We start from the raw sequence: 26013 nt of genomic DNA on the forward strand, positions 1-26013 counted from the left end.
AGTCAATAGGGAATTTTAAAGCAGATGACATAAATTGACCATTTTGTGGAGGTTTTTTTCCAATAATAATAAATACATATTTTATTTAAAAGTGTCAAGATGTAACTTCTCATTGACACTTCTGCAATCCTTTCATTAGCTATCGATTTAACTTTTCAATGGTCAAGGCCATTTAAGTTCTAAAAGATCTTGTCAAAGTTAATACATGTTAATTATTACAAAGTGTTGATAAGCCATCCTTCTGATGCATCCTCTGTGAATAAATATGAAAGATTCCAATAAGTTTAAGCAGTCAAAGGAAAAAGACATCAACAGATTTGGAGGTTAACTTTAGACAAAATAATTCAACACATGGGTAAGTTTTTAAAGGTGAACAAGTTACTTACTTTGGAAAGTGAAAATAGTAATTCAGGCATGCTTAGTTATTAGTGGCAAGGTTTTACAACATGTAGAATAAGATGCCTTTTTGAGTTAGTATTTTATTATCGTGTTTTTATTCTGAAAGCTTTGAAGACTAGTTAGGAAACTAACTACATGTAACAGCTGTGAGGATAATTTTGTAGTGAAATACAAGTTAAGTCCTGATGTCTTATAAGAGATGAAAATAGTCTACCTTAAAATTGCATATATCTTAGACTATAATATTAATAATATTTGTCAGAATTCAATAAAGTGTTGTTGATCTCCAATTTTTCTGTATAGTGAATATGAAATATAAATTAGTAATCACTACAATCCTGGGATCTGTTTCTATTTTCATTTCCAAATATGATTTGAGTATAATTCCTTTTTACCTCTTTTCCAATGTTCTATAAAATTTTAATAGCTTTTTTATATTTATTCATTTATAATTCAAAATGTGGTATTTGAAGTAAAATAATTTATCCCAATCTATTTCCCTTTGTTAGCTACAATGACTAAGATTTTTTCCTTGGTGTAATTCTGCATATTATCTACACTTCTTTCTAAGCATAAATTATTTTTTTTTTTTTATTTATTTATTTATTATTATTATTTTTTTTATTATTTTAGGTAAATTCCTTAGTTAGGTAATTTTCTGATTCCTATACTTCACAAATAACCCAGAATCAAACAATGTATGAGACTGTGGGAAACCAGTATGTGGTCTCCAGACCTATATACTCTGAAAATGCATTCCAGTCTGAAAATGAAAAAGTGCATAGATACCATAAAACGTTTCTGGATCATCTTCGTGTATTCTTTGGGTAAGTGTATATGCACATTATATTGAAAAATAATTCTTAGTAGTAAGTAGTAAGCTAACTTAAACTTCCAGTGTGCACCATGAGTTAGAGCTATTACATTTTTATCTTGATTATGGTAACACACTACTAATCAGTCTTTCCTTCACTAAAGCCATTGTTCACCAAACTAGCCACGCTTATTCCTATTCTTCATATTATTATTAATCTCACTCTAGCAGTGCTACATCTCCTTAAATTTCCTTCCTTATATGTCAGACTAAACTTTGTCATTCAAGCCTCCAACTCCCGTCTCGTCTCTGTTAATCCACTTTCACTGTTACTGTTATACTATTTCTCAGAACTAAATCTCTTTATCTAACACTTATGCACTCCTTGCATAAAGATATGCTCTTTATCAGTGTATACACTAATACTGGCTGGTAACTGAATTATACTGCTTTACATAGAACTATGGGCCAGATGTATCACAGTTGTGGCGCACTAGTTCCATTTTTGCGCCTAAATGAGGTGCATTGTTGCACCTGAATCATCAAAGGCTACAACTATCTGTGAAGAGTTGAGGTCATGCCTCTTAATAATCACTTGTGAGTCTCATCATGATTTTGCTACTGCACTTTACTTTAGGTGCAATATAGGTGCAATCTTTGATTCAAGCACTTACAAGTAAGCCTCGTACAAGCTCCGCTCTGCTTTCCTTCCACACCCCAGCATGAAAATAACGCTCACAGCAGAGCCTAGGTGCACCCAGTAATACTGCTCAGTAGTGGCTTCTATTATCTCCTGGATGGGATCCTCCAGTGCTGACCTTCTGCTGCCCTCCTATAATTCTGGCCAGTATTCCTCCTCAGACACTACTGTGGTCACCTTACTACACGGGGACACTTCTATGTACTGTCTACAAGCTCCCCCACATATCTCTTTTCTATCCTGCTTTCAGCTGCTCCTTTTGCAGATTATTCGTATATAGAAGCTCATGCACTATAAACATAGGCTTCATGTAATGTCAACACCGGCTGAGCTCTGCTGCTGTGATATCCAGGGAATGTACTGATTTGCAGAAGCACTGAGGGTCTTGCTTTACAGTTTCTGGCTGGAGTGTTTTTGCACCAAAATTGCGCCTAAAATGTTATTAAAATGTTGCTAATGATGAATCATTAGTAGGCGCAGCAAAACATCTGGATTGATATGATAAATGAGGAAAACATGGTTATTTTTGATGCGCCGCTCGTTTGGTGTTTAGGCGTAAAACCGGCACAAAATTACTGGACAAAATGAAAAGTTGCTAAAACAACCAAAAAGTGATACATCTGGCCCTATACATTTTCTTTCAGATTGTAAGATCTTGATAGCAGGGTTCTCACTACTCTTGTTTGCCGTTTGAAGAGCTTTTTGATATAATAAATGTACTGCATCATACATGTAGTACTTTGCTATGGCGATAGACAAAAAGTGTACCCAATGGGGCACATGTATCAAACTTTTTCCTATTGTTTTTCTTTAATTTGAGACTTTTCATGGTGCTTGTGCTCATTTCTGACTTTTTGCACCTAAGACAGTCTCCCTTCAAAGTTTGCCATTGTCTTGTTTTCTGCATTGTTTCCTGAGTTATCACCTGAAACCAAAAGTGAAAGCTTCCAAAAAGTTGCAAAACTAAGGTTGCCCCTGACCAGGCATAGTAATTAGCTTAAAACTGATTTAAGCTAATTAAGACATTGTTTTAAAAAGTTGCGAATTCACTAAAGACCAATTAAAGATCAATAAGGAAAAACTGCTAAGATATATCTGACCAGCAGAAAAACGAATAATAATACAAACAAAGCCAGATATATGTGCCCAATTGTATTCATACATGTTTAAGAGTGTCTAATTTCTAGCAATGTGCTGTATAATATCACCCTTTATTATTCTCAAATAAACATCAGTTCATAATGTATCATCAACCCTTGCCAGGATTGTCATCATGCTGCCAATGGTAAATGTTGTTGACATCTGTCACTTTTTATGACAGCAGCATTAACTAGTGCAACCAATTGTTGAAGCTTAACTATACTCATTCCAAGCAATGTTGATGGTTTGTGGATGAAAAGTACAGAATAATTTTACATTAGTATCATTAAAGTGTGTTGGCCACTTTACCTCATGTTTTTTGTAATATATGTATAAGTGTGAGGGGCAGAATATTATGTACTTTACCGTTATGCATCTATTAATGGCAAATTGGTCAAGGACAGTTAGGATCACATAATCCTCAATCTCCCTTTCTGGACCTTAAAAGGGTTGGACACTTTTCAATAACTCTCTTTCATTAGACTTGTCCCTGCATGTATATGTACCAGTGTCTTTGCCTCCTGTGAGAGCATCAGCCTTTCCCTGTTATCCACATGCTGCACTTTAAATCTTTACACAACTTCCTGTTAGTCACTAATGGTAGCCTCCAGTGTGTCTTTTTTCTCTCCATGCATCTCACTGACAGACACAGTGAGCGGGTAGTGGGGAGCAGCATGAGTCATAACCTATTGCTGAAGGTCCCTCCTACTCATCAGATCTCAGATATGTATACAAAGATCCAGAGATAGTTTACAGACAGATGATTAATCAATTTATGAACATTCAGGGATAATTATTAAGGCAGTAAAGGCACATGGGCAATATATGTAAAAAAGAAGTCAACCCCTTTAAGCTTGCATTCGTGAATACTATCATAAGGTCCTTAAAGGTAGATTGGTAACGGATCAGTTGGATCACATGACTGTCCATCTCCAGCCATTTTATGGACAGTTATGTCTGGCTGATGAAGTAAAAGACATTTACCAAGGGGCTTTACATAACATATAAAGGGAACGGTGCACAACTTTTAATAGATGTATATTGGTAAATAAAACCCCCAATGTAAAAAAGAGTGGTCCTCTATAACAGACAGTTGCTAGAAAATGCTATAAAAAACTTCAATGAAAATAACTGATAAAACCGGACGCCATTCCGAACAAACTCTGACAAAAACAAACATCAGAAACTATGAAAGTTTGTACTTCTCTGGATGCAGTCTCACTCATCTGGATCATAAGACTATGATATATTGTCTGTTGTTCTTCTATTAAATAACTTATCTAACTATTATCCATGTAGGTGCTCCTCAGAAAAGGCTAAAAGAATAGCATTTACACTTTTTCCCATTGCATCATGGCTGCCCGTTTACCAAATCAAGGAGTGGATTCTCAGCGATATTGTGTCTGGAGTCAGCACTGGCCTGGTGGCAGTCCTACAAGGTAAATTAACCATGTCTTCCAGTATCATGGAATTGGTACAATGCTAGTGTCATTTCTTCCAATAGTTTGCCACATAAGGAAACTTTTTAATACACCTTATCTGAGCAAATCTGTTCATTGGCCACTAACATTGGCTCTTATCATCCTACCTCCTTTCCAACCTATTCTGCATTGTACCTTGAAATGTTAAAATCCATCTTAAAAGTTAGATATATAAACCATAAAAAATAGAAGCCACATGGAGGAGGGATGGGGAGCAGTGGGTCACAGCAATAAAATCTCCTCCAACAGCTGATCTGTCTGAAGTGCATATTTCCCAGAATCCCCCATTGGAGCCTCAATGGCTGTAAGTCTCTACCTGCCTGTAGAGCTTTCCTTTAATCTTCCTTTGTCCCATGCACTGCAGACTCACAGACAAGGCCGCAGAAATGACAGCTACTGGAAAGTCACATAATGACAAGAAACAGTGTTATTTTACGTCATACACAATTAAGTACTTATTTCTGTAAAGTAACTTGAAAGGTTAGATACATTTTAACAGTTATATTTACTATTTCAGGTCTTGCCTATGCTTTGCTGGTGAATATTACCCCAGATTATGGACTGTATGCTGCATTTTTTCCAGTCATAATTTACTTCTTTTTGGGTACATCTAAACATATATCAGTCGGTGAGTCATTGCAATTAACCCCCAAAATGTGTAAAGCTAAACTCAGCCCACCCCCTGAGGCAGGGCTGGAGCCAGCACTGGACAGGCTGGGGTCCCGGGCTGCTGCGGGGTCCACATAAGCCTGTACATAAGGAATCCATAGGGAAAGAGGGGGGCTTCATATAAAATAACCATAAGGGGGGGCTGTTTGGGATGATAAACTAGTGAATATTTTAGGGAACAAGACTGTTTTAGTTTCTGAATTTTTAATATCACCATCTGAGTTCACTGCAAAGGGGCCCACTGAGGCTCTGTCACCCAGGTGCTTACTGAAACCTGGAGCGAACCCTGCCCTGAGGGTGAGGTTTAAGGAAACCACTTTTCACATCCAACAATCCACTGAGCAAATATGATGAAACCAGATTTAAGATCGAATTAAAGTCCAAAACATATTTATTGTGACTAAGACTGTTTAATAATACATGGTTGACCGAGAATCTATAGTGGTTAAAATACAAAATAAAAAGGCATTTGTTTTGGTATTTTTAGACAGTTTTATTCACATTGATTTCTGCTTTAATAGAATTTTGAAGTACTGCTTAAACTGTGAACATATTAAAAAAATGTAACTTTTTGTTATTGATGCTATACATATAATCTAATATCATTCTTTCATTACAGGTCCATTTCCTGTTTTGAGTTTGATGGTTGGCACAGCTGTTCTTCGATTATACCCTGATGATCCAAATGACCCAGATCTGAATGAGAAAAGAGTTACTGTGGCAGCTTCGGTGACAGTACTAGCTGGGATCTTCCAGGTCAGTGCTGCTAGTATGTTCTTTGCTACTAAATGGGGCAGATGTATCAAAATGCCTGAAAGTCAGAATATTTCTATATGCCCATGGCAACCAACCACAACTCAGCTTTCATTTTACCAGTGCTCATGAATAGTTTAAAGGGGAGTTGTGATTGGTTGCCATGGGCAACTAGAAATATTCTGACTTTCAGGCAGCTTGATCAATCTACCCCATATTGAATAGCAATAATGTGCAATGTATTTTTTTCTTGTTTTCCAGTTGGCTCTAGGATTGCTGCAAGTTGGATTTATAGTTGTCTACCTGTCAGATTCCTTGATAAGTGGTTTCACAACTGCTGCTGCTATTCATGTTTTAGTCTCACAGCTAAAATTTTTGTTTGGCTTAACAGTTGAACCATTTAGTGGACCTTTGTCTTTGTTTTACGTAAGTAAATCTATGTATTTTATAAAATTTATTTTGAATATTTTTCTTCACAACCTGCTATTCTATATACGGAATATAAATATGAATGTTTAACATTATTATTTAATAAGTATCTTATTGTTTTATTAAAATGCTAGAAAGATCACAAATTGAACAGCAATAAATTTTTTTAGGGACCATTTTATTTCTATAGGGGTTTTAGGTCATATTAATCGAACCCCTAAACACACACACAAATTACCCAATTGTAATAAAGTTAGCCCTTAAACTATATCTAAAACAGCATGTATCAAGCTTGTTAACCCTTTAAGTATTTTACAGTAATTAAAACAAATGGAATTTTCTAATTTCTGCATTTTTGCGTTCATTTAGCCCTCAAATTTACCCAATTAAGCTGAATAAATGCAAAGATGAAAAGATGCATTTACAAATATATTGTGTAGTTTCTTCTTAGTAAGAGGACGCCACTCATAGGGATCTAAGCTGTTATCTGGGCACAAGGTGGAGGGCGCAGAAGGGAAGGAACGCCATTGAGCTTTTGTAGGGCAGATTTTGATTTTAGCATTCTGGTACCATGACATTTTTGCAGAGCTCATGAAATACCAGAAACCTATTCCCCCTGAGAACAACTCCATTTTGTAAACATTTTATCAAGGGGTATAAGCGGCATTTTAACCCTTTGCTGCTGATGGACTTTTTGCATTTTACGTTTCCATATTTTGGCCCCCACCTTTACAAAATTTTTGTACAGAGTTGTATGAGGGCTTGTTTTCTGCATAACAAAGTGTACTTCCTAGTGACAGTATTTTATATTCCATGCCATGTACTGGTTAGTGGGAAAAAACAGAACACATTTACGTCATATGCTTGTGGGATTCGTTTTTTTTATTTTTTCTATGTAAACTCCAAATGACACATCTACTGTATATACTCGAGTATAAACCAACCCAAGTGTAAGCCGAGGTACTTAATTTTAACACAAAAAACAGGGAAAACCTATTGCCTCGAGCATAAGCCTATTGTGGGAAATGCTTTGGTCACAGCCTCCCCACTATATAGCCAGCAAGCACATTTCCCTAGTATACAGCCAGCCCCTCCCACCTAGTATATAACCCAAGTATATACCCAGCAGTCCCCTGCCCCCAGTATATAGCCAGCACCCCATGTCCTCCAGTATATAGTCAGACCTCTCCCCCCTAGTATATAGCCAGCAGCCACCTAGTATATAGCAAATGCTTGCCCCCTTGTACATAGCCAGTGCCTGCCCCCTTGTATATAGCCAGCAGCCCCCATTTGTTTGCTGAAAAACTCGGCTTATACTTGAGTATATATGGTAACTTATTCTCTGGTTTGGTTCACCGGTATACCATACATATAATGTTGTTATTATGTTTTAATAGATACATGATGACGTTTACAATGCTGCTGGGTATTTTGGAATACGGTGATACCTAATTTTTTTTTACCTTTTCTTTTATTATTTATTATTTCATATGTATTCTGGACTTTTGAGAAATTGTAAGGAATTAAGGCCCTCCGACTACATCACTGGAGCGTCTCAGAGTTAATTGTCTTATAATTTATTCACTCCCCCCATTGAACTAGCAGTCATGCCCGTTCTGGCTAGTGCAACAGGGGGAGTAAACAGAGCGGCACTCCGTTGATGTAGCCAAAGTGCCTCAGGCTAATTTTTATCATTAAGTTTATCATTAGTTTATCATTAAGTTTTATGCACCACACAAAATATATTTAGTATATCATAAATGCACTTTAAATATCTGTTTTTGTGGTGTAAATATCTTTAATTTTATTTTACAGACATTGGAAGGTATATTTACAAAGATTACAAAGACAAATATTGCGGACCTTGTCACATCAATAATTATAATGGTTGTAGTGTTTATTGTAAAGGAAATCAATGACCGATATAAATCCAAGATACCTGTGCCAATCCCTATTGAAGTTATAATGGTAAGTAACCTATTTATTCAAGTTTAATATGTTAAGTAAAATGCTAATAAGTACATGATAAGTAAACGCTCCTGAACACATCAGACTTATACTTCAATATTCTGTCTATAATGTCTCCTTTATAACTTTGTCAGTTTTACCTTCCATTTTGTGATCCTTTCCTTTCCATGTCCCATTCTTTAGCATTTTTCAATGGACTTTGTTCTCAAATGTAAATGTGATCAGTGTATATAATGTGTTTTTAAAGGAAATCTACCACCAGAATGAAGGATTAAAAACCAAGTAAACTTACATGCTGGATTGTGCCCCCTCTTGCAGGACCAGCTCTTCTTTTAGCTTCTTAAAAAAAGGCCTTAAAAATTATGCTTAAATTATGTTAAGGGCAATTTTTTTAAAAAAAAGGACATAAGAAGCTAAAACAATAGCAGATCCTGCCATAGGGGCACAGAACTGCTTGTAAGTGTGCTTGGTTTACAATCCTTGATCCTGGTGGAAGATTTCATAATGCCTTTTACGGCGTGGAGCACTACTATCCGGACTCGGCGCAGAGTAGCAAGAGGTTAAAGTGCTATAATGCAGAGGAATATCTTTAAATACATTAAGCCTAACATGTACAGTACCATGTATAATACTGGTAACTGTTTACGTGGTAGAGAGGTTTTTGTATCTCCTTTAGAAACAAGTCAGATTGTGGCTGCTGCAGTACAGCCCTGGTTCAATGGTTTAACCTTTTCAACTTTAACATCTTTTGTAATCCAGATGCCTCTTTGTCATTTTAAAACAGATTGTAAAATAAAAAATAACTGAAGATCCCTGCAGAACTATTACATTTTACATCCATACAGTACATCGATGTATAAAAATGCTGATGTTACTGTGAGAGATATATTTCTCTACAGAAGTCATTTTGTTCTAAACGGATGCCAGTTTCACTTATCCGGTGGTCATGCTGACCACTGTCCAGCCATGTCATGATTCAAACTTCATTTTGTGTGAACGGTTTAGAAATGCGTCCTCGCTCCTCTCTGCAGCTTCTCTGCTTGAAGGCCATGTTGTGACTTATACAGAGCTAACGCGGGGACAATTAGTATAAACATTATGTTTAGATGAGAATGAAGTCTCTGGAAGAATGTCTTAATAGGAATTTTCTGATATATTCAATATTGCCTATAGCATTGCAGTGTTCTATCACCTTTTCATGCCCCTATGCAGATGATTTTCTGTATTTTATATATGCGGCTGCACGCTAATAAATTATGTGAGTCTGCATTTTCTAAGAGTGTGTGTCTTGGCGTCTGCTCTCATCCTGATACCGGTAGCCATTTTTGGTTAAAAAGGGTTAATTCGAGAGACACCTTACAACTGAAGGGTTGTTTGAGCCCTAGATAACAATCTTTTACAATAGTATAGATATTTAATTTTATATAAGGTAAAGGAGCAAATTTAAATTCAATAAGGTTATTATTATGGCACAAAATAAACATAATTAATTCTGTAAATTTTTCTGTGTATTTACAGTTACATAAATGAGTATATTTTTTGCTTTGCAGACAGTAATTGCAACTGGTGTATCATATGCTTTCAATTTCCAAGAAAAATATCAAGTGGATATTGTTGGAAAATTGCAGAAAGGGTACGTATGTCTCTTTGAAAGTTTGTATAAAGTTAAATAAAGTCGTCAGTTTTTGCAGTCTTTTACTATTACCGTATATTTTTTATTCATCTAAGTGTATGAACTTGCTTGGTCCCCTTTTATTGTATTATGCATTTTTAACCAATAGTTAGGACTATTTCAGTGCACCTACTAGTTGTGGAGTAAACTATATCTGCCATTTCTTCGGATAAAATATACTAGATCCTCATTATGTCTATAACACAAAAATTAATTGTAAGCACTGACAGTTGACCAGAAAACCTAGAAGTGCTTGAATTTTTTTCTGTCAGCAGGAATAAGTATTCATTTTTTTCCCAGACAACTACCTTTGCGTGCTAGAAAAATACTTCTATTACAAACATTTTCTATTTCAAAACCATTTACATATACAAAGTGTTCAATATTCCTATAGACACGCAGTGCCAGTTCTTCTTCAGTGATTCCGGTGTTTCTGCTATATGGCCCGTGTTTGACAAAGGCCTACACCAGGCCAAAATATCACAATTTTAATGCCATACTTGGCATAATAAAACCCCATTTGCATGAAAATAGAGTGCTTGGAAATTTATATTTAATAAATCATGAATAAATCCTTTTCATTCTGAGCATTTGGCATATAGGACAAACCTTTATGTCGACTGCCAGTCCATTATAGTTCTGTTATTTAAATGTATTACCGGTAATTAAAATAAAACGGTCCCTACAGTATATGCTCAGCCACCAAATTGCAAATAAATCTGCCCCATACTCACATACATTTGATCTTTGGTTATGTCTTCAAATAATCTTTGATGATTATTGTTGTACTAACATATTCTTTTCGTGTCATACTTTGTTTCTTGAACAGCTTTCAGCCCCCACAAGCACCAAGCGTTTCTGTATTCAAAGATTGTGTAGCTGACGGATTTTCTATTGCAATTGTTGGATTTGCTATAGGTTTTTCTGTTGCCAAAGTCTATTCAATAAAACATGACTATTTGATAAATGGTAATCAGGTATGTTATTCTAGAACTGCATGTTAAGTTCATGGGGACTATCTGTGCCAACATATGGTTTCACAAAAAAACTAAATATTCTTTGAGGGGGGAATTATTCTGCAACACAGCACTTTATTGACTATTATTATAAAATCTCTGTATCCAAGAAAAGTTTATGGGCACTGCAATAATGCTCCTTCCTACAACTGAGAGGTTGTAAACACATAATGGAAAGAATCATAAAATGTGATAACCTTATGTTTCAGGGCACACAGCAGTAGCTTTGTGAAATTAACTAGTTCAGAACCCGGGTAATTAGCACCTTCAGGACCAGACACAACGGCCCAGATTTATGAAAACTGAGGTAAACTGCACTGTGAAAGATTATTGAATACTAGTTCACAGTCTTTAATTTTCTGGCGCACCCTGCACTGCTTGGAAAGTGTGCAGCATCTTTTTTTAGGTGCACCTTTAACTTAGAGCATGCAAAACAATTCTGCTGAATCACTATATTAAACATGTCACAGTAACACACCCCTTTAGGGTACATTTACAAGTGGTATGCCCGCCGTGCGAGCATACCGCGTGTGCTGGAGAGGAGGAGGTGACCCCTCCTCCCTCCATAGAGAATAGCGGCGCACATGCTCTATCTTTTTGCGGTGTGCGGCCCGGATCGGTGCCACAAATGTGTGGCACCGTATCTGCGCCGCGCCGCTATTGCCGTCTATGTGGACGTACATGCGGCCGCAAATTTGCGGCCGCATGTACGTCCCCGCAGACGGCCATGTTAATGAACCCTCTGGTGCACATTTTTTCTGGCACAAACACTTCTGAAATACATGTGCAAGCTCCAAATACATTCTTTCAAGTGCAGTTAGACTGAGAACTGTTTAATAGATCTGGTCCAATTTGTCTATTTTTGCAAGTGTTCTTTAATGACCCTACCTTTTTAATTTCTTGTGCTACTAATGAGATTTTTGTTATGTTTTTTTCATTTGGGTTATTTACTTTAAACTAAAATTTTGGCTTGATAGCTGAAAAAAGTTTACTGTTATACAGCTTTACCATAAAACAGACGTTATAATTGTGTTTGTAAGACAGAGTGATGTTAGTGACTGGAGGGAAACATTTTTGGGGTATATTGAGGGAATTATACAGTGGGTGGTTCAGAACCAGGTATCTACTACATAGATCATTTTCAGCAGGACTCTCAGCTTCATAGTTGCAAATGATCGTGGGTAGACCAGGAATAAACCAGGTTATTCATTTTGCCTTTTAAATCCATTTTCAGGAGCTGGTAGCTTTTGGACTGAGTAACATCTTCTGTGGCTGTTTCAAAGGCTTTGCTGCAAGTACTGCATTGTCAAGATCTGCTGTCCAAGAAAGCACAGGGGGAAAAACACAGGTGAATTTTCTATAGGTTAACATGCATTTAAATTAAATTCATTTGCTTAAGGCCAACATAACAAAAAGGTGCCTGAAACTGTAGCCCTTGTCAACAAGCTCTCCTATCATCTTCTTTACTCTACTATACTTACTTATCCATAACGTTGCCCATCCTATGCCCATTCATTGCAGGAGGGGCATAGGGGTATTATGATATATGAAAGTGGGGGCGTGAAGGTCAAGGTATTAATGAGACACAAGTGTAATTTGAAGCCACCAAAGTTTAAAGTATACAAGGTAGCACAAGGTCTATAGGCATATAGTCTATAGCAGTGATGGCGAACCTTTTAAGGACCGAGTGCCCAAACTACAACCAAAATCCACTTATTTACCCTGATGTGCCAATGTGCCATTTTTATGCAGTTACCTGTTCTTCCACTTCTTTAATTGTATCGGCCGCCTGAGGCCACAAATACTGTTTAAACAAGGTGTGCAAATTCAGACTATCATTGTAGCTTCTCTTCAGGGTCTCTCTGTTTAGGAAAAATGGTGGGTCCAGAATGAGGACCTCCAAAGACAATGCAGATTCAACACCTTCTCACTTTTCAAGCAGTTCCAAACAGTCAATGAAGTGTTGCTGTAAAATATTGCTGAGCGCAGCATCTCGTAAGTTGCCTAGGACTGCAGGAAGATTTAATGGATTTGTTCCTGTTTCATGAACTCTGTCCTGGGCTGATAGCCTGAGTGCCCACAGAAAGGGCTCTGAGTGCCACCTCTGGCACCAGTGCCATAGGTTCGCCATCACTGGTCTATAGGAATGTAGGTATAAATATTGAGGTGCTATCTACAGGATCACAATTGATTGATATCACTAACAGATAATGTTAAAGGTGATCTCCTTTGTAAACACTGACAAAAATTAGTTTTTATTGGACTTTTAATTGAGGCACGATCAGGCTGAACAGTATATACGGCCCTGGGTAAAAACTACATGGATTTTGGTGTATGTTATTGAACACAAAATATAGAAGATAGGTTATTTGGGAACACTGTTTTGATTTGTTGTATTGTAGTTTTTTCGTAAATATATATTTTTTTGTTTTCCAAAAAAAGCAATATTAATAAAGTCCTATTATTAATATTGATTTATTTAACATGGGGAATATAAAACTTAAAGAAGAGCTGTAATCAGAATTTAACCACACTGACTAACAATTCCTGCTGATAAAAGGTTACAAGTCCTCCCCTTATCACCTTAAATTAGCTGCCAGTGAGGCACTGTACCCTAATTACAGCTTTTTTGACTCATGTCTGCTGGCTTTGACTCTTCTCTCTCCTGGGCTGCCAGTAAACCACACCCCCTATTTTGACTGACAGCTCTGTCTTGTGTTACATTCATGTCATATGACCAGAGTGACATAATCACAGATCCTTTAGCCTCCTCATATTAGCAAACTGTACCCATACTGTACTGTATGTATGTCATCACAGCAGCCTCCATCACATGCTGTGATTTCATGTCAGAAATATCAAAAACATGCAAGGGGTACATTTTAAAAATGTAAAGGGTATAGAACCTTTGATAAAAAATCCTCCTGGTCACATGACATGAACTGCTGAATAGTAAGGAGGCATATGGCAAGGGCAGGAGGGGCCAGCCGAGCAAGACACACCCCTATGATTCCAGGAAATATGGATGAAATATATTTATGGGGATGTGAAGGAAACAATTTTTAGCTAAAAGAAGGGTGTTAGTTAGTAAATTGCACTCTATAGGAACCTGTCACTGTATATGTGCAAATGTGATCACAGGTTCCCTTTAAACTTTGATTAAAGTAATTTTAATTACTGATTAAGTATAATTTGTCATTAATATATGTCATGATATAAAAAAATATTTTTTAATATCATCTTAAAAATACTTTAAAAGTCATATATACTCTACTTCAGAATTTTTTTTAAAGGAAACTATATATAAGCCAATTGAGGACACCATACATACCATGGGAGCAGTATGAGTCAATTCACAAAGTTACAGTTCACAATAGGTATATATTTAAAAGTCACAATTCATCCCTAACTAATGCAGATTGGTGAATAATCTTTCCAACATCCAATCCTGATCTCATTCCATCTGCTTACCCATAGTGAGAGTAGTGTCCATTTCCAGCCCAAAGCGTGTTTTGTGTATAGTGAGCTTCTACAGGGGATAAATATTATATATCAATAGTACAATTAATAGGGGTATCGCTACCGGGACACCATCTGTTCCTGCAAAAAGGCAACAGCCAGAATACAAGGCTAAATAAACTGTTAAATTGAAATTGCCAATTGAAAGCTAATCCCATTCAGTTCTCTGAACACTTGTCTTTAGGTTGAAAGCCAGTTCCTGGAACTGGAAAGGAGCCATGCATCAGTAGATCAGTATTTTGATATATATTAGTTATGGGAAACTAATTTTAAATAAAAACATAAATCTGAGTTTGAATTTATTATGTCTGGATATATTGTATAGCTAGTAATAGGGTAATGTAAAGAAAACCATGAAACTATTGCGGTAACAGCCAAATGGTAGTATACTGAAAGATGGAGCTGTTTAAGTATATAGCAAAGGTAGAAGAAAATGCATACTTCATGTATTAAGACTTTTTCTTAATTGGCTGATAAGTTTTTAATTTCTGAAAAATTCCAATCATATACAGAAAAATAATGGGAAGTTTTTTAAATGAATCATCACATGTACAATTGTTTTCCCTATACACAGGATGGATCAATAGGGTCAAGTATGCACCCAGTGGCTATGTAAATGGAAAAATTTAAAAGAAATGGACTGGAAATGCAAAAAACTAAAAAGCTTGGTCTTGCAGGGGTTAAACAGTCACAAGATGCCTGCCGCATGATAAATGTCCTGCATTAACTCGGATTCGTTCTCTCTATTTTAATGCTTGGAGATAGCTAAAGTCCTGGCTGTCCTATAGACATAAAATGCTGGGGCTTCGCTTATGCTTGAACTGCCGCTTCTGACTCTTGCAGATCAGACCCCTGCTGATCAGAATATTCTCACCTATCCATTGGCTAGGTGAAGACAATTAAACATCACCTAGATAAGATTCACATATGATTAACTAGCAACAAGATTTCATATTATCATAAATGAAATAAACATCCACATATGCAGCTGTGTACTTTACCCAGTAGGTAATACAGATAACTATTTAGCTACAATCCCATTTATTTCCTGATCAAACATACATTTACTACTGTTTATTCCTGTCACAACTTGGATTGCAAAATACAGATTTCATTCTCATCTTGTAGAATACTTGCACAAGCTGTAAGTAAATAATACAAACACTTGTGGTACATATTATGCCACTATGCTGCTATTTTAAATGCATTTACTGTATATGTCTTTATACTATACCAACATATGTTTTAACAGGTGGCAGGACTATTATCAGCTATTATTGTTATGATTGTCACTTTGGCCATAGGATTCCTCCTTGAACCACTGCAAAAGGTAGAGTTATAATATATCATTCACTGATACATAGAATAATCTCATTCTGTAAGTGGACATGAAATAATTAGCTCCTTGTTCTGTTGCAGTCTGTACTTGCAGCCTTAGTCGTTATCAATCTGAAGGGCATGCTGATGCAGTTCAATGAAATTCCCAATTTGTTCCGGAAAGATAAATATGATTGTGTAAGTAATATATATAAGCTCTATAAAAACTATATTGGTTATTGGTCTTTGGCACATAACAGTGCAATGTCCAAGGACCAGAGCCAATAATTGCTGAGAACTGATAGACTGTATTACCTCAGAACCTCTTTAAACAGATGCCAAAAAAACACAAGATTTTTTTTCAAAGACAAGACATAAGTTATTTGCAATGTATGATTGCTTGTCTCAGTCCAAAGTGTTACAATAAGTATAGTAATAAAGTGGGAGTCCATAGAGTTTTCTACTCTGTAAATAACCTCCTCCAAGTAATTTAGATAACAATATCTAGCACATTTAAAGTGATATTTTGATAGGAAGCTTGTTGTTAAAGGGATATTCCAGGAATCCTGGAACACCCCACAGGGGACTGGGGCAGGGGTATGCAAAAAAAAAAGGTTACTTACCCTACTCTGAGAGTACTCCCTGGACCAGAAGGGTTTGTGATCTCAGGAACTCCTGCCCCCATGTGTGGCACTGTACCCTCAACCCTTCTTGGCATTCTGGAATTAAACACTGCTGAAAAATGCTGGAACATAGAACTGGAGGTATTACACTATGTTTTTTGTAATTCATTTGTACTCCAGCCGCCATGGATTCCTGGAAATAAGTGTTTTAACTGAAAGAGAACCTGTCACCCATAATTTCAGCACTGGGATGTATTCATGAGGGGGTCGTCCGAGGCGCTGCCTCTACCCTGGACCGTCCTGCTCGCTCCATAGGCCGGCGGTGACTGCCGCGCGTCATGCAGCAGTCACCGCCCCTAACCACGCCCCAACCCTGCCCCACCATGAATACATCAGACCGCTTTGCGAGCGGTCCAACGATTACATTGTACTCCGCTGCAGTGTTATTATGCAGTTACTTTAGTAAGCAGCTTCTAGTGCCGGAATTATGGGTGACAGGTTTTCTTTAATGGAAATCTACCATCAAAATCAAGAATGAAAAATCAGGGACACTTACTCATAGATCCAGTGCTCACTCAGCACTTCCTCTGCTTCCAAAAGCAGGAAGAAGGAGAAGAGAAATGCAGAGGAAGCAGGGGGAGAGTGAGACAGTGTAATAGCTTGAGAAGATAGAGCATGGAGGGGCTCTGGTAGAGCCATTCTTACTCATCAGCATAATTTGGATTTGCTTGGATCTATGAGTAAGTGCTCCTGCTTTATTCATGCTTGATTTTGATGGTAGATTTCCTTTAAAGAACATTTCTAAATTACAGTTTTACAACTTAAAACTTAGATTAAAGGACTAATTTAAAAACAATGAGATATATTTAGCTTTCATAGATAAGACTGTCACCTTTCAGAATTGTGGTTCTGTGATGGATAGAATCAGATTAAAAAAAAGCATTAAAGGAATAGGAGATTGGATTTGTATCTGAAGATTTTCCAACTATGTCTTAAACTTCCTTTATTTCCAGTTCTGTAGCTCACAGAGCCACAAGCATGATGCAAGGTTCTATAGAACCAAAGATAGTCGCAGAAGACTAGAAGTAAAGCTCCACCTTTATTAGAGTCATATCTCAGCCAATATATCAGCTCATTTGCATATGGCTTTGGAGGTGATTTTGTTTTTCATTTGCAGACCTGTATTTCCCTTTAAAGGGGTTTTCTCACAAAACTGGTGTCTCAGTGATCACAAGAACAGGGGTCCGATGCACCCCAGTCAGACTCCTTGTCGCTCCCTGAGATGACCAGAGCACCCGGTCGTGCATGGTTGGACTGCCCCTTTCATCTCTATGGAGCTGACAGAGATTGTCAAGCACTGTGCTGTGAATAGGGACTAAATTGTTTTGTGCTCTTTAAGCATTACTGTAGTGAATTTGTAAAAAATATGACTGAATTGTATCATATTTGTGTAAAAAACTGCTTATCATTGTTCCCTTATTCTTTGCAGTTAGTATGGGTTGTGACCTTTCTTGCTGCTGTGTTACTTGGCCTTGACCTTGGACTGGCAGCTGGAGTAGGATTTGAGCTGCTAACAGTGGTATTCCGTGCACAATTGTAAGTACTGTACTGCATCCACCTTTGCAACTATATCATCTAATATATGAAGCCAAGTGTATGTGTGTGTATATATGTATGTATGTCCGCTCAATAAATCTGTACTGTTTACAATTTGGTTTACAATCACAACATTTTGCACACTGTGACTCAGAGAACGTCATAGACTTAGTTTTGAGACAAAATTTTCACCCCACGCTTTCCAAAATCCACTTATCAACCACCATATACAGGAGCCATTGTCTGCTGCTGCTGCTTCTATGGCAGTTGGAAGCTGAGCCATGATTGGTTGTTGTTCTGCCACAGGTCATTAATATGAGCTCTGAGCTTTGATTGGTTACTATAGGCAATGAGCATAAGATGCTTATGTGTGAGGTAAGATGGATAGGGATGCAGAGATAGGGGGAGATTTATCAGAAATTCCAGAAAAGCTGTGAAAAAATAAAACTCCAGCTCTGATTGGTTGCCATGGGCAACTAGAGCAGTTCTGCTCTCAGACAGTTCTGATAAATCTCCCCATAGACAAAGTGACAGTTGGGGACAGAGACAGTCACTGGAATGAGAGTGTCACAGACAGACAGTAACTGAAATGAGACTGCCAGTAATAGTCACTGAAATGAGACTGCCAGCGTCAGACAGAAACTGAAAGATACTGCCAGCAACAGACAATGACTGAAAGAGACTGGTAGTGACAAACAGTCACTTAAGAAGACTGCCAGCAACAGGCATACACTGAAAAAGACTCCCAGCGACAGTCACTGAAAGAGACTGCCTGCAACAGACATGCACTGAAAGAGACTGTGTGAATTGCTATGAAGTACAATTTGTTACAAAGAACACAAACCCTCATACAGCTCGTCACGTGGAAAAATAAAAAAGTTATAGATTTTTGAAGGTGTGGAGTGAAAAATGGAAAAGCAAAAACGAAAAAAAGGCCTCAGCGTCAAGGGGTTTAAGTGGAGTGGTAGGTCTGTCTTACAATAAAAGGCTAAAAAAATATACAGTATATATATTGCAGATTGAGGAAGGAAGGTTTAAACATTAACATAGGAAAGGGTTTATCACAACATTTAGGAAAGGGTTAGATTTTATTTTTTAATGAAAAATGGCATTTTTGGTTATAATTCATCCAGAAATTAATATAAAAGTTCTTTTGGGCTTCTTTGCAGCAATCTTTGCAGCAATGATCCAGGGATTATTATTATTGCCACACATGCAGTCAGGAAGGAATTTTCAACCTAATATAGGATAATTGGTGTCTGTCCTATAAGGGTTTTTGCCTTCCTCCAGATTAACCCTGTAGAAAAATATAGGCTAGACTTGATGGGCTTGAGTCTTTATTCAACCTTAGGACTATGAGACTATGTAGTAGCAACTTGAAAAACCTGGCTGGCTAAAGCTCATACTGTGAAAAATGCAAATGCACAAAGGTATTTAATGTGCAATATGTATGCATTGATGTAGCATCCACAAGGAGTAGACTCTCTCCACCACTCTGGAAAAATGTAGATCTGGCTTACCCCACGGTCAGGTAAAACAAATTGAGCAACTTTGAACATAGAATTAAGCATGGAAAAGGGTTTCTCAATGAAGAGATAAAAAGTAGGGCTACGAGGGAAAGTTCATCCTGTATTCTCTGCCAACAGAGGCGCAAGTCCACCAAATATTAGAGGCAGTAACCTCATCATCACAGCCTCTAAAACATAAAGGGTAAAAAATATGGACCCTGTATGAAAACAAGTAGGTCCTTTGAAGCACTTTAAGTGCCGTTTAAGGAAGGGTAACTTGTCAACTGCCTCTACTAAGTTTATCACAACATCAGAGTCATCTGCTTCTTAATTATGCCAGATGGAGATCCTCCTACAACTTTAACATAAATATTAGTTTAACATCAGAAGTTGGGTTCCATATAATTCCATATAATTCCATATAATATTAATGGCAAAGGCTGGTCTTGATGCAGCATAAATAGCAACAGATTCAAGTAGAATGTATTTAACCACCATATAAAGAGGCAGAGGAGATTGGAAAGAAAAGAAAATACCTCCAAAACCCTAAAAATCTTGGAATCATGGTTGATATTGGGTGCGAAACCTAGAAACGGACATCAAATAAATTTCTTCTATTAAATACATAATGACATGATTAATTTGTTATTTTATGTAATTGTTTAGCCCAAAATGTACCCAGGTGGCAAATATTGGAGGAACGGACATTTACCGAAACAGAAAAGACTATAAAAATGTAAGTCCTAAATATATTTGTTTATACTTTAAACAGGTCATGTTTATTTGGTCGCTTTTCATTGTGCTGCAGCCTGGTCCCAATCTTTATATATTATTTGTCTACCTTAATGCCACAAGTGAGGCCTGCTTGAACCACTGAGTCGGATTCACTATCTATACATGTGGTCAGCTGACAACAAGCGCAAGACTCTAGTGTAATACCGATGACAATATGTTAAATGTTATGATTTGTGTTATGCCAACTTGATGTTCTAACTGAACTCTTGTGGATTTCTTTTACAGATTTATGAACATCACGGAATCAAGATTTTCAGATGTCCATCACCAATATTTTTTGCCAATATAGATTTTTTTAAAGATAAGCTTGTGGCTGCTGTAAGTTCTACAATGTAAAATAAAAATACAGTTTCAGTGTGTTCCAAAGCAACAATGTAACACAACATAATGTCTATCTCTTACAGGCGGGCTTTAACCCACTGAGAATTTTACGAAAACGCAACAAAGCACTACGTAAAATAAAGAAGCTAATAAGTAAAGGAGAATTCCAAAGCCCAACAGTGAGTGTTTAGTATTTCCAAATACATATTATTAAGTATCACAAACAGCATTTTTGTATACATGAAGACAAAGAGGAAACTATGTTTTATGAGTCATAAAACAGCTATATAAGTACAAATATCTTAATTGGAAAGGAACAACTAATAATAATATGAATAATTCTATTAACTATCTTTTACTTTCTATTGTAGAAAGGTATCATTTCAACATTAGAAAACCATTATGAATCTGAAGAAGAACTAGATAATAACCATATTGAAGAGCTGGACCAACCAATAAACACTTCTGACCTGCCTTTTGTTATTGACTGGAATTCAGATCTTCCAAACAATATAAATGTTCCCAAAATCGATGTCCATAGCTTAATCATTGACTTTGGAGCAGTGTCATTTCTTGATTTATCTGGAATGAAGGGCTTTAAAGCAGTAAGTAATACATCAGACATCAATTAAAGTTTTAATAATAGCATGATGGAAATATTGATATTGCATAAAACAAAATTCTTGAATTTAAAGGGGCCCGGGATATACAGATCAAATAATTTTTTTATGCACACCTCATTGTACATTACAAGGGAGCATTTTCTTATTTCATCATATAAGTATGCAGGCATGGAAAAGTGTTCCCAATGTTCCCTACAGTGTTCCCTGCAACTGTTGTCCTCAAGATCTGGTGGGAGAGTATGCTTGAACAATCCCTTCTGGATGATTGATTGGACCAAAGTGATCATATATTCTTCTGCTTGACTCTTTTAAATGAAGTATTCAGTGGAGTAAACTATAAGACTATTTTAGGGATGATGGGTCACATTAAAAAAAATAGAGAATCCGTAAAGGTTTTCCATGATAAAATATTGATGACTAGTCTTACTGCAATAGTCTGTACGTGTCAAACACAATACAACCTCATTTTTTGTAACTTGTTAAAACCTAATTCAGATTTTACAACATTCATGTAAAGATGTTCCTTATAGCTCATGCCCTAGAACATAAAGCTAAAATGCTGCCTTAGAACATTAGCTTGGCTTCAACCCCCCAACCCCCAAATGTTACAGCCAATGGGGGATTAGTTGCATTTAAACAGCCTTAGGCTTCATGCACATGTCCATGTGCTAAAGCTGTTAGCTAACTGTGGCTTACTCACACCTCTATAGCCTTCTATTGGGCACACTCACAGCGCTTTGGGGCACGGTTCACCATGCCTCACCACACCGAGAACGTGTGGACTGTCTGCATTGCAAAAGATAGTGCCAGCAGTCACTTCCTATTTAGGGTGAGATGATTTGTGCTCACCTGATGATGCCACCCCGGAAACTGCATACGGTTATGTGTATAAGGACCATGTAGTACAATTGGCCCTTTGAAGGGAACTGCATGTCTGATGTGGCCTTTGGTGTAATTGAGTGTGACATCCCTGCAATAACCTTCAGTTTCAAAAACAGACACCTGGCACTCTCAACAGCTAACAAACAATGAATGAAACAGGAAGCAGACACCTCTTATATCTGTCCAGTGGCTGAGTAGAGTGATTAAAAATATTGTTTTCCTATAGGCTTTGAAAGACTTTATGAAAGTTGATGTGGAAGTGTATATTGCTGGAATAGACAGTAAGTAACTTTTTTAATACTTCACAATAATTAAAAAAGGGGATAGAAAAAAATGGCAATGTTAAGATCCTATTGGCAGAACTTTCTACAAAATGTAGTGGAACGTACACGTTTCTAAAAATCTAACAGTATCATTACTCCAGTACGGTGACACACTAGTACCACATTCCAGAACACTCAAACATTAATAAACCAGTATATAACAAAATTACGTTATTCATTAGAGGGGTTTGCTCATGAAAGAAAGTTCTCAAATTATAACCCCCTAGTGATGTTTGCACAATAAAGATTATTTTTAATCCCCTTACTTTACAATTTTACTCAGTTTTTTTTTAAATCAGATTTAGATTTAGATTTACAAATTTATAAATTTAGATTTGTATTGAACATTATCAAATTTGTTTTTACAACAAGCAGAAAAACATTTCAAACATTCCCCTCCCCATTCCCCCTTCCCTTGTCGAAGCAACATTCATTTATGACTTTTACTACAGGGAGGGGGGGTTTCACGCTACAAGGCACTTTCTGAAGGCAGTGGCATCAAAAATGTATTGCCTTTATAGTGTGGACACTTTTTCTTGTCTGCCAATTGTATTTCTAAAGAGACTAAAATTACTTTACTTATAGTAATGTATTAAAAATATGCAACCCTTTGTGTGAGTAAGATTAAGGCCCTATTTCACCTGACCATATATACCTGACCTTATTATTAGCATCCGGCCACCATAGTAGTTTATTATGTACATGTCTGTCACCATACTATGCCTTCGTCTAAAAAAAAAAGATAGAGCAGGTATTTATAGATAGAGATGTACAAAAACATTGCAGATAAAATAATATTATTAATGATAATAATGATTGATTATTTTGTTTTTCGGCTTTTTATTTCTGAATTTTAGATCATCTTTTAGAAAAGCTTGAAAAATGTGGATTTTTTGATGATGATATTAAAACCTCCATGCTTTTCCTGACCATCCATGATGCAGTCTTATACATACTAGAAAAGAAGAACCTGGATAGCTTTGAGAAATTCAAAGATAATAAGGTAATAACCTTTTGCAGTTTTATTGTTTAAAGTGTGCTTGACATTCTTTAGGCGTCAGTTGGGATTTCTTTTTTCATATACCAATTAACCTATATACATAATATGACTTACATTAGGATACCATACCATTGGTATTTCCAGGCCAATATTAATATGAGCTCGACTGGTGAGTTTTTTTTCCCAAACAAAAAGATTGTTAACACTGGAACATTTTTAAAGGAAACTTGTTTGGTCAAATTCTGCATTACTGTTCAGGAAATATTTTTTCTGACATTAAGAAAAAACTTCTGGACATGTTATACAATTACCAATTATATTAATAAATATGACCACAAGGTTATTAGCTACATTTTGATCAAAGTGCATTAACCTTACTAAAGGGGCAAAAGGAGGCATTGTTTTCCATTTCCCAGTTTGGAAAACATGTTTGCATATTTCTCAGAATTGCAATTGGAGCATCAATGGCTATAATTCTCTACACGATTATAAGGCGGCCTTAATTGGCATGATTGTATGAAAACGTCCGTATGCTGCCCGTACCGCTATTTTACGAGTTACATACGGCCACATTCATTTCAATGGACAATACGTCCGACCATTTATATTGCCGTTGTTAACACCGCTCCGTACAGTACCGTATACTGGCCGTATAAAAATATAGAGCATGTCCTATTTTCTCCCGTATTTCAGTTCCATATGCCCTAGAAGTCTATGGGGACGTATAAAATACGTGTTACTTACGTGCTGCATACGGATGAAAAATGTCACGTACATACAGGCTCATACGGAACGGAATTACGGGACTGGAGAAATCACACATTCATGTGAATGCAGCCTTAACCTTAGGCTACATTCACACTGCCACATGGAGAACATATATACAGCCGACTTATATAAGGCCTATATACGTCCCCCACAGACGGCAATGGGCGCACGAAGCCCTACTGGAGCGGTACGGTACAGCACACGTGACATGCCCTATCTCTTCCCATATAATGGCGCCGTGCGCCATACATCCCTGTGTAGAGTAGCACTCACCTCCTCCTCCTCTCCCCACGTGCTGCCGTGTGCCCGCCGTGCTATAGTACGGCGGACAACGGCAGTGTGAATCTAGCCTTACTAAGGCATAAGGCCCACAAACCTTTTCAGTGTGAACTTGTTTTTGTGGGTCTCTATGCTAGTGGGTGTGGCATGACACTACACAAAAAGCTAAAAATTGCTGGTATCTTACAGTGCAAAGATCCTGTCTTGCAGATCAGGTGAAGTACTGACAACAAGCTTCACCTGAACTCTGAGAGAGCAGTGCCTCTGCAGCATGATAGAGGTTAAGGACCTAAAAGTAATCACGGTAAAATACTTAAAGCCTTTCATGCTGCCGGTAATAGTAAGGTCAGGACAGAGCCAGGGTATGGCAGGGTAATTTTCTTCATACTCCCACTGGCACTGTTATGTAGAAGAGCTTTGTGTGTGAGTGAATTGATGTGTCATTCAGAAAAAATTTACTTGGTGTCAAATATATATTGGGTGTTCGTATAGTAAAATGTATCTTATAGTCTAAAAAATATGATATTATATGCTGTTATTATAGTTCAATAGATGAAATAAATGTGGTAAAAAATATAAACAGAGCAGTTTATAGGGGTTGTCATATTTAAAGGACACCTGTCATCAGGTCTCTGTCACTATTTCTGTTACTACTACCTGTTGGAGCAGCTCACAAGGATCCCATCCCAACCTTTATCTAGTTATTTCATACATTAATCATTGTAAAATCATCTGTTTTTATTATGTAAATGAGGCTGGTCACATGGTCAGAGGCAGTAATGTCACCCCTGTTACCCCTCCCCTCTCCTCACCCTGCTCATGTCTGTGTGTAATGTATAGTAAAGCATTGCTAGTGTGTGTGCTGCATCTGCTGACATGCTGCATCCTCCTAATACACAGAGACACAGACATCAGCTGCACAAGTACCTGACATGTTCTGCTATAACATGGCTGCATCCTGGAGCTGTTGTATCTCTCCTATACACACACAGGCTGCAGGAGGCGTGACCACCAGCAAGCACATAGAGCAGCCATCACATCATTATACCTCACACCATTATACATCACATCATTGTAGAGGCTGTCAATCTAGCACTGGGGGTGTGGCTGTACCTCCCACTCATGAATAAGCTGGACAGCTTGAATATGCTAACGACTCATTGGACATTTCACAGGTCATTTGCATACAGCTTTAGGACCTCATTGCTTAAGTTTACAGGCATGTAGAGGGACTATGAAGGGATAGAGGCAATGCTTTCTAAGGGCTGTTTATGAAAATATTTAGATTAGGGGGCTTATTTTGCATGACGGGTTCTCTTTAATATGTATAACCTATTCACAGTAATATGTATAACCTATTCATGTGTAACACATGCTTATATAAGTAATTATCAAAAACATTTACAACATTTACTACA

General features: G+C 37.1%; 1 protein-coding gene across 1 annotated transcript in view; it reads left to right on the top strand.

The window, feature by feature from the left end:
- The first annotated feature begins 278 nt into the window (after positions 1-278).
- The window catches only part of LOC140127005 (chloride anion exchanger-like), a 28367-nt gene continuing 2632 nt past the window's right edge, over positions 279-26013 (top strand). The window contains exons 1-19 of the mRNA XM_072147137.1: positions 279-355; positions 1033-1226; positions 4353-4492; positions 5052-5162; positions 5823-5959; positions 6218-6382; positions 8201-8353; positions 9904-9986; positions 10855-11002; positions 12276-12389; positions 15813-15890; positions 15980-16075; positions 17990-18096; positions 20271-20340; positions 20625-20717; positions 20804-20899; positions 21092-21325; positions 22452-22506; positions 23406-23551. Coding sequence (XP_072003238.1) covers positions 1096-1226; positions 4353-4492; positions 5052-5162; positions 5823-5959; positions 6218-6382; positions 8201-8353; positions 9904-9986; positions 10855-11002; positions 12276-12389; positions 15813-15890; positions 15980-16075; positions 17990-18096; positions 20271-20340; positions 20625-20717; positions 20804-20899; positions 21092-21325; positions 22452-22506; positions 23406-23551 — 2157 coding nt within the window. The 5' untranslated portion in view covers positions 279-355; positions 1033-1095. The remainder of the gene's footprint in view (positions 356-1032; positions 1227-4352; positions 4493-5051; positions 5163-5822; positions 5960-6217; positions 6383-8200; positions 8354-9903; positions 9987-10854; positions 11003-12275; positions 12390-15812; positions 15891-15979; positions 16076-17989; positions 18097-20270; positions 20341-20624; positions 20718-20803; positions 20900-21091; positions 21326-22451; positions 22507-23405; positions 23552-26013) is intronic.

The sequence above is a fragment of the Engystomops pustulosus genome, chromosome 4 (assembly GCF_040894005.1).
Source record: "Engystomops pustulosus chromosome 4, aEngPut4.maternal, whole genome shotgun sequence".
Taxonomy (NCBI): Eukaryota; Metazoa; Chordata; class Amphibia; order Anura; family Leptodactylidae; genus Engystomops; species Engystomops pustulosus.